The sequence below is a fragment of the Aquarana catesbeiana genome, linkage group LG01 (genome assembly GCF_042186555.1).
Source record: "Aquarana catesbeiana isolate 2022-GZ linkage group LG01, ASM4218655v1, whole genome shotgun sequence".
Lineage (NCBI taxonomy): Eukaryota > Metazoa > Chordata > Amphibia > Anura > Ranidae > Aquarana > Aquarana catesbeiana.
The window spans coordinates 752,597,595-752,612,180 of NC_133324.1; the positions used below are offsets into that span (position 1 = coordinate 752,597,595).

The 14,586-nt window shown below is 41.0% G+C and overlaps 1 protein-coding gene across 15 annotated transcripts in view; it reads left to right on the plus strand.

The window, feature by feature from the left end:
* Positions 1-14,586, plus strand: part of RAPGEF2 (Rap guanine nucleotide exchange factor 2) — a 396,941-nt gene that overhangs the window by 315,656 nt on the left and 66,699 nt on the right. For all 15 annotated transcript variants that reach the window (XM_073605965.1, XM_073605972.1, XM_073605900.1 and 12 more), the window contains one exon: positions 11,476-11,607. In XM_073605965.1, coding sequence (XP_073462066.1) covers positions 11,476-11,607 — 132 coding nt within the window. The remainder of the gene's footprint in view (positions 1-11,475; positions 11,608-14,586) is intronic.

A 14,586-nucleotide genomic window follows, 5' to 3' on the forward strand; every position in this document is an offset into this window, starting at 1 on the left:
TGTAAAATCTACATAAAAACAGATTGCAATGATTTGCAAATCTCATAAACCCACATTTTATTCACAATAGAAAATAGAAAACATATCAAATGTTTAAACTGAGAGAAATGCACCATTTTTAGAAAAAAATAAGATCATTTCGAAATTGATAGTTGGAACATGCCTCAAAACAATTGGGACAGGACCATGTTTGCCATGGTGTAGCATCCCCTCTTCTTTGAACCTGGTTGCCGCCACACACGCTGGACACCATCTGAACCAAATAAGTTTATCTTGGTCTCATCAGACCACAGGACATGGTTCCAGTAATCCATGTCCATAGTCTGCTTGTCTTCAGCAAACTGTTTGCGGGCATTTTTGTGCATCATCTTTAGAAGAGGCTTACTTCTGGGACAACAACCATGCAGACCAATTTGATTATTTGTTTATTGCTATTTCCCAAAGACAACCTCTGGATATAACGCTGAGCATGAGCATTCAACTTCTTTGGTCGACCATGGTGAGGCCTGTTCTGAGTGGAACCTGTCCTCTTAAACCGCTGTATGGTCTTGGCCACCGTGCTGCAGCTCAGTTTCAGGGTCTTGGCAATCTTCTTATAGCCTAGGCCATCTTTATGTAGAGCAACAATTGTTCTTTTCAGATCCTCAGAGTTCTTTGCCATGAAGGTGCCATGTTGAACTTCCAGTGACCAGTATGAGAGAGTGAGAGCGATAACACCAAATTTAACACACTTGCTCCTCATTCACACCTGAAACCTTGTAACACTACCGAGTCACATGACATTGGGGAGGGAAAACGTTAATTGGGCTCAATTTGGACATTTTCACTTAGGGGTATACTCACTTTTGTTGCCAGTGGCTTAGACATTAATGGCTGTGTGTTGTTATTTTGAGGGGACAGCAAATTTACACTGTTATACAAGCTGTACACTCACTACTTTACATTGTAGCAAAGTGTAATTTCTTCAGTGTTGTCACATGAAAAGATATAATAAAATATTTACAAAAATGTGAGGGGCATACTCACTTTTGTGTGATACTGTATCTTTCAGCATTGATGGTGTCTCTCCAGATATACAAGCTGATCATTCCATTCGCACGGTTGCACCCCCATACCATCAGAGATGCATTGTTTTGAATGGAGTGCTGATAACAAGCCAGAAGGTTCCTCTCCTCTTTAAAGTGATTGTAAAGGCTCATTTTTTTAAAATACCAGCATGTTATGGGGAAAGTGTAGGGTGTCGCCGCCACAATGAAAACCAAAAAGAAAAAAATAATTGACTACACCAATGCTGCACCTAAAATTAGTAGAAACGAATACACATTGAAGAAATATATATGAAGGATGCAAAGGGAAAAATAAATGAATTAAATAGCAATGAAATCATATACCGTATAAGCCGAGTTTTTCAGCACATTTTTTTTGTGCTGAAAATGCCCCTCTCGGCTTATACTCGAGTCAGGCTATCTGCCGCTGTGTCACAGTAATGATGCAGGGGGAAGGAAAAGCCATATTACGCCGTACATTGTCCTCTCCGATTCACAGCAGGGCTGTGTGTATAGGAAGTCTGCGCTGTCCTGCCTCCTCCTCGTTCGTCCATGACAAGGAGGAGGCGGAGCTTTGTTACAGTGGCTGTGTGTATAGGAAGTCTGCGCCGTCCCGCCTCCTCCTCGTCCGTCCGTGACGAGGAGTAGGCGGAGCTTTGTTACAGTGGCTGTGTGTATAGGAAGTCAGCGCAGACTTCCTATACACACAGCCCTGCTGTGAATCGGAGGGGGCAATGTACGGCGTAATATGGCTTTCCTTCCCTCAGCATCAATACTAACACGGCGGATAAGGTACATGGGCACAGTGAGGCTTGCAATGGGCACAGTGAGGCATGCAATGGGCGCAGTGAGGCTGCAGATGGGCATTGTTGATCCTCTTCCACTTACAGTAGCTGCTGCATTCTCACCCTAGGCTTATACTCGAGTCAATAAGTTTTCCTGTTTTTTTGTGGTAAAATTAGGTGTCTCGGCTTATATTCGGGTCGACTTACACTCGAATATATATACGGTACAGTGTGTATCTAATTAGTAAAGTGCACAATAAAATGAACCATCAGAAATGTCCATAAAAAAAATATGTGATCAAATCTTCTTGTGTCTACTCCAACACCGTGAATAATAAAGTGCAAACGTCCTTCAATAAACTTGCTTAAAGTGCTTCACCCGAAGTGAGCACAAAGCAAGACTTTTAGGAAGGAATCCTTAATTGAATGCTGTATCTCCTTCACGTATCCCATTCCAATCAAGCAATCATGTGTGGAGGAAGCAGGAAGCTGAATCCCAATCCACTATGCAGTATCTTCACCTTATAACATCTCTCCACTGCATATATCAACTTGCACCAAGTACTGTATGTCTGTGAAAAAGCTCCAATAAAGTGCCACAGAAGGCAGGATATAGTATAATACCACTTATGTTTTATTGCTTAAAAAGAGCACTTACGCATTTTGTTATCACTTCAGCTGATGCGCTTTAAGCAAGTTTATTGAAGCATGTTTGCACTTTATTATTCACGGTGTTGGAGTAGACACAAGAAGATTTGATCACATATGTTTATTATGGACATTTCTGATGGTTCATTTTATTGTGCACTTTACTAATTAGATACACATTGTATATGATTTAATTGTCATTAAATTCATTTATTGTTCCCTTTGCGCCCTTCATATATATTTCTTCAACAAGCATGTTATACTTACCACCTCTGTGCAGCTGGTTTTGCACAGAGCAGCCCGGATCCTCCTCTTCTCGGGTCCCTCTTTGTTGCTCCTAGTCACTTCCTCTTTTGAGTGCCCCTCAGCCAGCAGCTTGCTACAGGGGTCACCCAAGCTGAGTCAGAGCTCCGTGTATCCATTCAAACACAGAGAGAGCCCCTAACGGCCCCGCCCCTCTCTCCCCTGATTGGCTGACTGACTTTGACAGCTGCGGGAGCCAATAGTGCCGCTGCTCTGTCTCAGCCAATCAGGAGGAGTGTACTTAATGGCTGAGGGGATGGTGGACATTGATGTAGAGAGAAGGAGCTCAGGTAGGTAATTGGGGGGTGCTGGGGGGGGGGCTGCTACACGCATAAGGTTTTTTATCTTAATGCATTAAGATAAGAAAACCTTCTGCCTTTACAACTCCTTTTATCTTGTGGATGTGGCGCCCATGGTTTCCAAAAAGAATTTCACGTTTCAATTATTCTGTACATAGAACTTTTTTGGAATTGAGGTTGTAATTCTAACCACATTTTTCTTTTTCATTTTTTCACATTTTGGTATAAAAAAAAAAATTGTGGTATGTTCTGAATGAATAAACAAAAGTGAGTATTTTTCCATGGTTGGTGAAGGATACAATATGTGAATGTAGCTATGCCGACATTGCAAAGGTCTGTGGCAGAGATGCATACACTGAGTTTTTGGCTAAAGCTTGTGGTTTAATAATAATTGTATGCCCCTGTCCTTACAGAGGTAATGGAGTTGCCAAGGACAGGTGATATGCTTTACTGGAACGTTTAATTATTCTGATGCTCCTTGAAGTAGACTTGCAGTTAAAGCTGGCCATACGTGGCATTATATTCCTTTGTAATGGTGAGATCTGCCTGCAGTAGTATTGTGCGTTGTCACTGCCTCCATTTTCTACGTCATCCAGTTATATATCTGTCATGTGATACTAATGAAATACACATTTAGGGGAATAAGCTGGTATGAATCTGCCGCCTTTATCTAAAATGGAAAAAACTAGATTTGGGTGGTTCTCAGGTCGCTGTGTAACAGAATAATGACACGTTTACCACAATTCTTTTTAAAGTGGAACTTTAGTCTAAATTGCCCATCAATGCACCCTGCTCAGTGTCTGCAGCCATTAAATTGACCAACAATGCAGCCTGTTCAGTGCCCATCTGCAGCCTCACCTTTCCCATCATTGCAGCCTCGCCAGTGTTGGATTATCCCTGCTGTCTCTGAGGGAAGAGAAGGAGTGAGCGCCGTTCAATTACACAGATCCGCGATCTCCTGTGTACCCGGCGCTCCGTCACTTACAGCCACGCCTCCTGGCCCTGCTCATATGATAGACAAAACAGTGGCCCAATGCGGGGCCAGGAGGCGTGGCTGTGAGTGACGGAGCAGCTGGTTGCAGCTCTGTGTAATTCAGTGACGCTCGCTCCTCTTCCCTCAGAGACAGCAGGGATCGGTGTATAACGTGCACTCAAGATTTTCCCCTGATTTTAAGGGGGAAAAAAAGTGCGTGTTATACGCCGATAAATACGGTAAACCGCTTCTGTTTGATCTGCAACTGCCATGGTGCTGCACATGTGATCAGTTATGACACCAGCCATTTAATGGTTTGACAGTTTGGTTGAGGACACAAGCAAATGTGATAGTTGGCATTCCAGGCATGTAACAGTTTTTTAAACTGTTAAATCAATGGGTTTAGTTCCGCTTTATGATTTACTGCTGCTCTGGGCTTCATTAAAATGGCAGCCTCCAGCAAGAGGAAACAGGAGCAATGCTGGAGACAGTTTACAGCACGCACTCATCTTGGTAGCATAATTATTAATGTGGAATGTATGTTCCTTGCTAAAGAACATTATTTTTTATCAAGTTATGGGTAGCCCTGACAGAATGACAATTCTTACTGTCCTGTTTGTTTAGTATTCTAAGCCTGTTTGCCTGCACATTTAATAGAATTTACCATTTTCTTTGACCATATTCCTTTGTTCTGTATACAAGGATGTAAAGCAGGGTTATTGGTAAGATTGTCAGACAAGGCTTTCTAGAACTGTGTCCTGTATAAATAGTGTTGAGGTAGATTCACACCAGATCCATGACATCATGTTGCTGAAGAGTAATGGCATGAGCTCTGCAGAAGTGAAACTGGAATCTGTTAAAGCCACATTAATTAACTGGAAAAAAAAATGTGTAGTTTAATGTTTGGTTGATCGTTACTTTAGGTGTTGGGGCCTGTTCACACCATATGCGTTAGGCCTAACCCATAAACAAGGCAAAGCGCCTTGTGTTCTATGTGTTCAGTTCAGACCATTGTGAAAAAAAGTATGACATGCACTACTTTTTTTTAAACACAACATGTTGCCTCTTCCAACCTGCTCAGCCATAAAAAATTGAATGAAATGTCACTTTGTGACATTTCAATAAAGTTGTAATAATTCTCAATGGTTGCTTCTGAGCACACACCAGCGGCCATGGTATGGTAAAGCCACTGGCGCGAAGGAGCTGGTAGGCACAGAAAAATTGGAGTATGGTGAAAGCAATAATTAAAATAGTCAAAAGTAAATGTACAAACATGCCCATGTGCTGCTGTTATGACACATAACATTTTTTTCCCCTGATGATGCCATGGCAGGTGGTGAAACATGCTGGAAGTGCCCTACACTGTATAGATTTTTAGGGGGAGAGGGGATTACTATGCATTTAGATTTTTGATGATGCTTGGCAGTATGTGAATATGAGTAATAAAAGTATACGGAAGTAATAAATAGGGACCTATAAGGCAAACCTAGAGTAAATTGTGTCAAAAGGAGGCACATGTAGTAAGAACAAAGGAAAATTTAATAAATCTATTTTTATATTCTCCTTCTTAGAGAAAAGGTATTATAGATAGTACTTGTGTCCCTTTACTGTGCAGCCATCACTATTGGGAAAATTTTCACATAGAGTTGGGGAAAGGAATTGAGATTAAAAATGTATAAAAGGAGAGGATTGTTTTAATTTCTAAAAATAAAGAATAGGGGCAATATCTGTGAGAAGTGCATTCATTTCTGCAGTTTTTGATGAATTACCTCTCCCATGAAAGATTAATGTATATAATAATAAATAAGGGGTTGTGTATGTAACACAGTAGGAGCATTTGTAAAGTGAAGTTATTTCTAGAATTTTATGTGTAAAATTGTGGCACAAGTTTGTGTCATTTGTCTTACGCTCGTTTTAAAAAAATAAATAAAAAATAGGTGAAGAATTAAGCTACTACATATACATATTGTGATGAAGCCGATTTACGTTTGCTTTGTTTTAAGGTGAACAGAAGTTTGTTTTGTTTTTTGTTTTTTTATACATAACAATAGCAAGCAACTAAAAATCTCCCATATACAGGTGCATCTCAAAAAATTTGAATATCATCAAAAAGTTAATTTATTTTAGTAATTAAATTCAAAAGTGAAACTTTTGTATTATATAGAGATGTGTTGCACACAGAGTGATTTATTTCAAGCATTTATTTCTTTTAATTTTGATGATTATGGCTTACGGCTAGTGAAAACCCAAAATTCAGTATCTCAGAAAACTAGAATATTTCATAAAGGATTTTTAGAACAGAAATGTTGTTTTAATGAAAATCATGCCTATGTACAGTATAGTATGCACTCAACACTTGGTCGGGGCTCCTTTTGCATGAATTACTGCATATGGCATGGAGGCATTCAGCCTGTGGCACTGCTGAGGTGTTACGGAAGCCCAGATTGCCTTGATAGCAGCCTTCAGCTCGTCTGCATTTTTGGGTATGGTGTCTCTCATCTTCCTCTTGACAATACCCCACAGATTCTCGATGGGGTTTAGGTCAGGCGAGTTTGCCACTCCTTGTGAATCTCCACCTGAATTTTTGAATGGCCTCTGCTTCACAATCCTCTCAAGGCTGTGGTTATCCCAGTTGCTTGTGCACCTTTTTCTACTACACTCTTTTATTCCACTCAACTTTCCTTTTATATGCTTGGATACAGCACTCTGTGAACAGCCCGTTTTTTGTTTTTTTGTTTTTGTTTTTTTTTAGCAATTACCTTTTATGACATACCCTCGTGGAGGGTGTCAATGATTGTGTAACCTACTGAACCAAACTGAGAGACCATTTAAAGCAGGGGTGTTCAAACTTTTTTTTGATGAAGTGAACATGCGTGAGGGCTGACCATTTTGCCTGACATTCTTTGAACTATTAAAATTCGGTCTGTGTGTTTGTTCGAGCACTAATACACTGCCCAACAAGATTTCTCTTGCCTTTGTGGCTGTGTGTGAGTAAAGAGATGAGCTCAGGCGTGTTTTTTGGATATATTTATTATTGGCGTATAACACGCACCTTCACTTTAAGAGGGAAGTTTCAGGAAAAATACTTAAATTTTAAATAAAGAACTGTGAAGCAAAATAAGTCGGTGCCCATCTGCAGCCCCACCGTTGCCATGAGTGCAGCCCCACCGTTGCCATGAGTGCGGCCCCACCGTTGCCATGAGTGCGGCCCCACCGTTGCCATGAGTGCGGCCCCACCGTTGCCATGCGTGCGGCCCCACCGTTGCCATGAGTGCGGCCCCACCGTTGCCATGAGTGCGGCCCCACCATTGCCATGAGTGCAGCACCCCCACCATTGCCATGAATGCAGCTACCCCATTGCCAGGAATGCAGACTCGCCATAGCTATCAGTGCAGCTTGATTGATGCCCATCCATCTGCAGCCTGGGAGGGGTGGGATGAGCGCCAAAAGACTGCATACAAGAAAAAACTCCTGTTTTCTCTGTGGCCTCTTTAATAGGAAGTCATCCAATGGCAGCGCAGGAGACAGGACTTCCTATTACAGAGGCTGCCATGTGCACAGGGAATACACCTGTGTGTACGGCACTCGCCATTGCCAGGAATGCCGCACCCACCATTGCCATGATTGCAGCACCCACCATTGCCATGATTGCAGCACCCACCATTGCCAGGAATGCAGTACCCACCATTGCCAGGAATGCAGACTGATTGATGCCCATCCATCTGCAGCCTTGGAGGGGACGGGGGGGGGGGGGGGACGACGAGCACCAAAAGATTACATACAGGAAAAACTCCTGTTTTCTCCGCTGCCTCTTTAATTGAAAGTCCTGCCTCCTATGATGGACAGAACAGTCGTCCAATGGCAGCGCAGGAGATGGGACTGCCTATTACAGAGGCTGCCATGTAAACAGAAAATATTCCTGTGTGTACGGCACTCATCCCGACTCCTCCCTCTCGCCTCCAAGGCAGCCAGCATTGTAGCCCCGGTGCTGGGAGATTGTTGGGGGCCACAAAAGATATATATATATGTCCAAATAATCCGGTAGCCCGTTCAAAACTGGAACTTTGGACATGCCTGATTTAAAGGCTCAGGAAACCTTTACAAGTGTTTTGAGTTAATTAGATGATTAGAATGTGACACCATGAATCTACAGTATTGAACTTTTTCACAATTTCTAATTGTCTAAGATACTGAATTTTGGGTTTTCACTAGCTGTAAGCCACAATCATCAAAACTGAAATGTATTACTCTGTGTTTAATGAATCTATATAATATTTGAGCTTCACTTTTTGATAATAATCAATTTTTTTTTGAGATGCACCTGTAGCAGTTCTCAGAAATGGTAATATGTTGCAAACACTCATTTATTTTGTGGAATTTTAGTAAAGTGAGCAAGAGCCAAGTAAATAAATATGCATCACATAGGAATATCCTCTCATTGCACAATCATGTATGTTTGTCCTTACACCCCTGGCACCATCCTTAGGTGTTCTGTCAGTTCTAAACCTTGACAGTTTTTATGGATGAGATGGTTGTTTTGATGATGATAGAAGTCTGACAATAGGCATTTGATATCTGAAGGAATCTCAAAGGAAATCTATCACAACACACAATACTTCTTTGTAAGAAGACTTGCGTGGAAATTCCTCCTTTGGCCACTGACTAGCATGTTCTTTCTATCAGTTCTGAGGGTAGAAATTGGCGTGGTATGCTAGCCAATAAACCACAAAGCAGAGAGATTACACAAAGAAAAATGATTCTGGGTGTCAGATTTAGGTGATTATAGTTTACAATTTTTTTCTGGGATACTACAGTGACTGGACATGTAAGTAAATGCCTTTAGTCTCATGATTTCTGCTGAAGGAGAAAGAATCAGAAGGTCTCTGATCTTCCACTTCAGCTGAGATCGCCTGCCCCAATGCCTAGGCATCTGTTCACATGAAATATGGGGACCTGGACCGCCATTTTTCCAAGACAGGTATTTCCAGACTCCTTAACATTGACTCCATTGCAGTGAAATGGACAACATGCTGTTATCACACTTTAGGTTGGCTACCTGCAAGGAATCTTCAGCTCAGTACTGCCTAAGCTCACAATCCTACCAACGGAAATGAATGCACACAAACCTGAGATTTTATTTCACATGGTTTCTTCTTGGCTGTAGTACTCTGTTATATCACGATTTAAAATATAAACATATTGTTATAATCCATACATTTTATTGTACGTGGTGTATAATATGTGCGTACATTACAGTGAAAATATATGCACTCCGAATGCAAAGCCACAAGTGTGTAATGAGGAAAATGGCTGTAAAGTTTGTAGCTGGGATGTTAGTTTTTAAAATGGTCAGATTATTCCAGAAATTGTTCAAGACTTGAGATCTCTGCTGGTGAAATTTTAGTGGCTTACATTGTGGTAGACTGTACTGCCTTTCTATCTGCTCATGTCTGTACCCAGGAACTTCAGTCTTTGTCAGTGCAGCTGTTCCACTTAATGCTAGTAAGTGAGGTAGGTTGGGAGGTGGGGGTGCTGCAGCCTGATGCGGAGAAGAAAGGGGAGAGGTGATTTAGCATGTTGAATACTACCTAATTATAGGCTTCTGGCACATTTTATAGAGCTTGTCCTTTTCAATATCTGTAGTATTATAATAACAACTTGCTTATGCCTACGGATAAAGAAGCAAACTGGTAATTGCCAGCGATTAGGTTCTGCTTATCTAAACATTCTTCCTTTTCATTGAGATGTTGTCTGTTGTATATGTGTATAGGTTACCTGCATTATGAATAAGAATACAATTCTGTAAAAAAAACGAAAAAAAAGAACATACCAGTGGATAGCATTTTCTCTAACTGTGCTGAAAGGAATACAGCTGTTCTTCCTTCCATAAAACCTTGGTAGTTTGCAGTACCCTATATTCATTTGCATGGTTTGTTTCCTGTGTATTGGACGTTAATCTGAATTAGAATTAGTTATATTTAAAAATGCATGACATTTTTTTTTCAGTGAACAAATTACTGCATTAATTTTGTGCATAATAAATATATATATATATATATATATATATATATATATATACAGTATATATATATATAATGTCTATAGTTTTGTCATTTTGTTTTGGGCCACAGCTATAAACCAGAGATGGTGCTTTGCTATCGTGCAGTATCATTATGCTTTCTGTCTTTCCATGCTAGAGTTTCATTCCCTAGGGTCACTGCCTTTATTGAACGTGTACATTTTCCTGAGTTTGATTCAGTACTTATTGGTTGTTGTGTCTGCATGATTATATTCAGAGGTAGAGACTGATGTGAGAGGTTCAGTGTTCGCTTTTAACTATGGTGGAAATATCTGCATGAGTAAAATATATAACTGAAATATTTGTTGCCTTAGATGTAAGGGTATTTTCATGTTGTCTGGTGTAGATTATGATCATGTCTATAGCTGACTGTTCTCTATCTGCAATAATATGTTTTTCCTCTCAAATACTATATTTTCCACAGAAGACTGTAATTTTTAATCTAAAAGGAAAATCTTGTGGTTTGAAAAAATGATTAAAGCGGTAGTAAACCACTGGCAATTTTTCCTTTTTAACCTGCAGGGCAAAATATAATGTGCTAGTATGCATCTCATACTAGCACATTATGTGAAACTTGCCTTACAATGGAGCCCTTCCAGCGGCACGCTATGACCGGTGACAGGGCTTTCATCTTCACCCGGTCTTCCTTTCCGGTTTCGCGGACTCCAGGTGTGTGAGTGGCCGGAGCCACAATGACATCACTCCAGCGCATGCGCACTGGAGCTGCTGTTTATGGCAGAGGACTCTGAAGGAACCCAGGTGATGTCACTGGCTGCATGTACAGTAAATATCTCCTAAACGGTGCACATTTAGGAGATATTTTTAGTACCTATAGATAAGCTTTATTATAGGCTTACCTATAGGTAAAATTCATGTATGGGAGTTTATGCCTACTTTAAGGTTCTAAAAATACAATGCCTAATGCAGTTTAAAGATTTTGGTTTGCAGAACTCATATGGTTACGTACAGAATAGGAATTAAAGACAGCATTGTTTCGTATGTGTCCTATTGGCTTCCAATAATTACCAGGGTTGTGTCACATATTTAACGTAGCATCTAAATTGTCTAATTACTTCAGGAAATACATCATCTATAATCCAGGTAGGGGAAAACACACCATCTGTTGATTCATGCATTCCATTGTTCCTAGGGAACCCATGTCAAAATGTATTATTTTCTGTATAGTAGCTAGCACAGACATTGGAATCTATTAGCCTTGCATGATAAATGCCTCAGAATTTTTATTTTTATCATCACATGGGCAATACTGTAAGAACATATTGTGTATTAAAATCAGCCAACCTCGACTTATTTCTGATGATTGCCATTTTTTTTCTTTTAGCTACCTGCTGATTTCACCAAACTGCATATCACAGACAGCCTACATCCACAGGTGACCCAGGTGTCCTCCAGTCATTCAGGATGTAGCATCACTAGCGATTCTGGGAGCAGCAGCTTGTCTGACATCTACCAGGTAAGATATGAGATTACTTCTTCAGTGGTGTACAGAATTTGTGATGTTTCATTTGATGTATGTATGCAAGGCATTATGTGGTCATTAAATGGAATCTGTCAGGGCAGCTGTCACCTCACATAGCTGAAGCTGTAATGAGCCATGTGATCCTGTACAAGTCTGTTGTGCCCAATAGCTGTACCATAGTCATTTTACAGCTTTACTGGGTACATTATGGACAGCAACACATACGTTACAAAGCGGCTGTGGGAATAACTGTGAATCCCCCCCATTGTACAAGGCAGATGCCTATGTATGAAAAGTAACATTTTGGATGGGCTACTATGCATCGCATTGTAGTCCATTATGTGTCACTTACCTGACACAGGAGCCTGCGTTGTCACCGCTGTCCCCTCTTCCACGAAGCATCCATCTTCCTTCTGGGTATCGCGGCTCTGGCGCTGTGATTGGCCGGAGCCGCGATGACGTCACTAACGGCACGATTGCCGTTGGAAACGGCACACTCAGTGCGCATGCACCGTAGACATCAGTGCAAGTCTTTTGCAAATGTCTCCTAAACCTTGTAGGTTTAGGAGATATTTCTTACACCTACAGGTAACCTTAATCTAGGTTTACCTGTAGGTAAAAGTGGTCTGTAAGGGTTTACAACCACTTTCAGTGCTACTGTGGATGAGGAGGGTAATAATAAGCACTTTCAGCATTTGGGGAAGTGCTTTTTATATTGGATCTTTTCCCTCTTTGAAATATCCATGTCACATGGGATGTCTGACTGCAGATTATGCTCATTGGCTACATTACAAGATACATTGACAGTATCCAGTACAATTGTCACCCTGCACATTATTCCCAGGAAGCCGTCCTCTGTTTATGGCCACCCTTAGTGCAGGCACAGTACTTGACTGGTAGTAATCGTAAAGAAGTAAAGTGATTTGAGCTGTATATAATCAGAGAATCATTTATATTTTCCCTTCAAACTCCTTAGAGCAGTGGTTCTCAACCTGGGGGTCAAATGACAATTTGTCAGGGGTCACCGAATCCTGAGCTGTTCCTGAAGCCCACGCTGCTCTCCCAGCTTTTTTGTGGCCGCCCAGCTGGGCTGTTCCTGGAGCCCACGGCCGCCCACTCAGCCTCCATTCAGTTCACGCCATGGCTGAGGGGCAGAGACTAGAGGTCATCTGACTGGTGAGGAATGTGAATTGAGATGGGCTGGAGGAGACCCTATCCCCTGATTTCGGCATAGGTGTCACTGTTACGAGACACCACAAAGTCGGAGACACAGTGAGTAACACTACCTGTGATTATAGTTGCCATTAAAAGTCCCCACAACAGTTCTCAAATCAGCAGATGACCTTGATCAAGAGCACCTAAGTTGGCTGATCAAAACTCCCCCCCAGCATTGCCACGCATCCCACCCCCCGCCAAGGAGTAAGAAAAGGAATAAAAATAGAGAATACACAGAAGGGAGAGGAAAAGAGGGGGAGGAACAAAGAAAAAGAGAGAGAGAGAATAAGAGAAAGAACAAGAAAAGATGGCTAGAGAGAGGGATGGGGGAAAAAAACAAGAAATTAGGATAGAGAGAGATAAAAGGAGAACAAAGAGAAAGAGTGGTACATCCTAAAATGTACCATAAGGGGTTTTAATACTGTACGAGTAGAAGGGGCTTAGGGAGCGCTAAATGTCAGTGGGTTAGGGGCACAAATTACTTGTCTTGCCTTGGGTGCTGATAACCCACGCTACAAAAATAATTTTACTGTTAGGGGTCCCCACAACTTGGGAAATTTTATCAAGGGGTCATGGCACTAGAAAGGTTGACAACCACTGCCTTAGAGGGACATGAAGCTTTGTGTGTGAACTCTGTTCTCAAACATCTACAGTCTACCAAATTGTTAAATATTCTGAAAATAATTTAGAGAGGAAACACATATATAATTTTCTTTTGTTTTTGTGTGAAAAGTCAGCACTGTAAGAAGTCATACTATATGTGGGGAATTGTTCATTACTTTTTAAAGGACCTCTCTGGTCTAAGTTGTATGAACAATGAGCGGTGACTTTCAGAGTATACACTTCTGTGCTTTATATCGTCCACTGAAGATGGGTTTTTTTTTTTCAGTTTCATAAAGTTGGAGTCATGGGAAACACTTGGCAGGTGTCTAAAAGAAATTGCTGTGCATTAGCCAAGGTCCATTAGCTCTCTTGGCTAGGCAAGTGCTGTCATTATCCCACCATTCACGCAGATTTGAGCAAGCCCATCCTTGTCTGCTCATGTTTTTTTTTTTGGGTGGTAACTTATACCCCATATATATAAAAAAAAAAAAAAAAAAGTTGGTCTTTCAAGGCAAAATCTAGCTCTGATGTAACAGTTTATTCTTGTTATAAAGCAGTACCAGATTAATATGCAAAGGAAAACAAACTTAACCTGTTCTCCCCCCTTTCTTTTCCTTTTACAACCCTACAGCATCATAGCTGGGATGCTATGTAAAAGCTACATAAAAACAGAATGCAATTATTCGCAAGTCTCAAATGCATAAATTGAGAAAATGTACCATTTTAAGAAAAAAAATAAAGGTAATTTTGAAATTGATGGCAGCAGCACAAAAAAGTTGGGATACGACCATGTTTACCACATTGTAGCTTCCCCTCTTCTTTTAACAACACTCTGTAAACGTCTGGAGACTGGTTGCTGGGGTTTTGGAAGAGGAATGTTGTCCCATTCTTGCCTGATATAGGATTCTAACTGCTTGATAGCCATGGGTTGTATTTGTCATATTTTTTGTTTCACAATGTGACAAATATTTTTAATACCTGAAAGGTCTGATCTGCGGACGGCCAGTTAAGCACCTGGACCATTCTACTGCGAAGCCTTGTTGTCATAGATGCAGAATGTGATTTAGTATTGTCCTGCTGCAATATGCAAGGCCTTCCCTTAAAAAGATGTTGTCTGGGAATATATGCTGCTCCAAAACCTGGATATATTTTTCA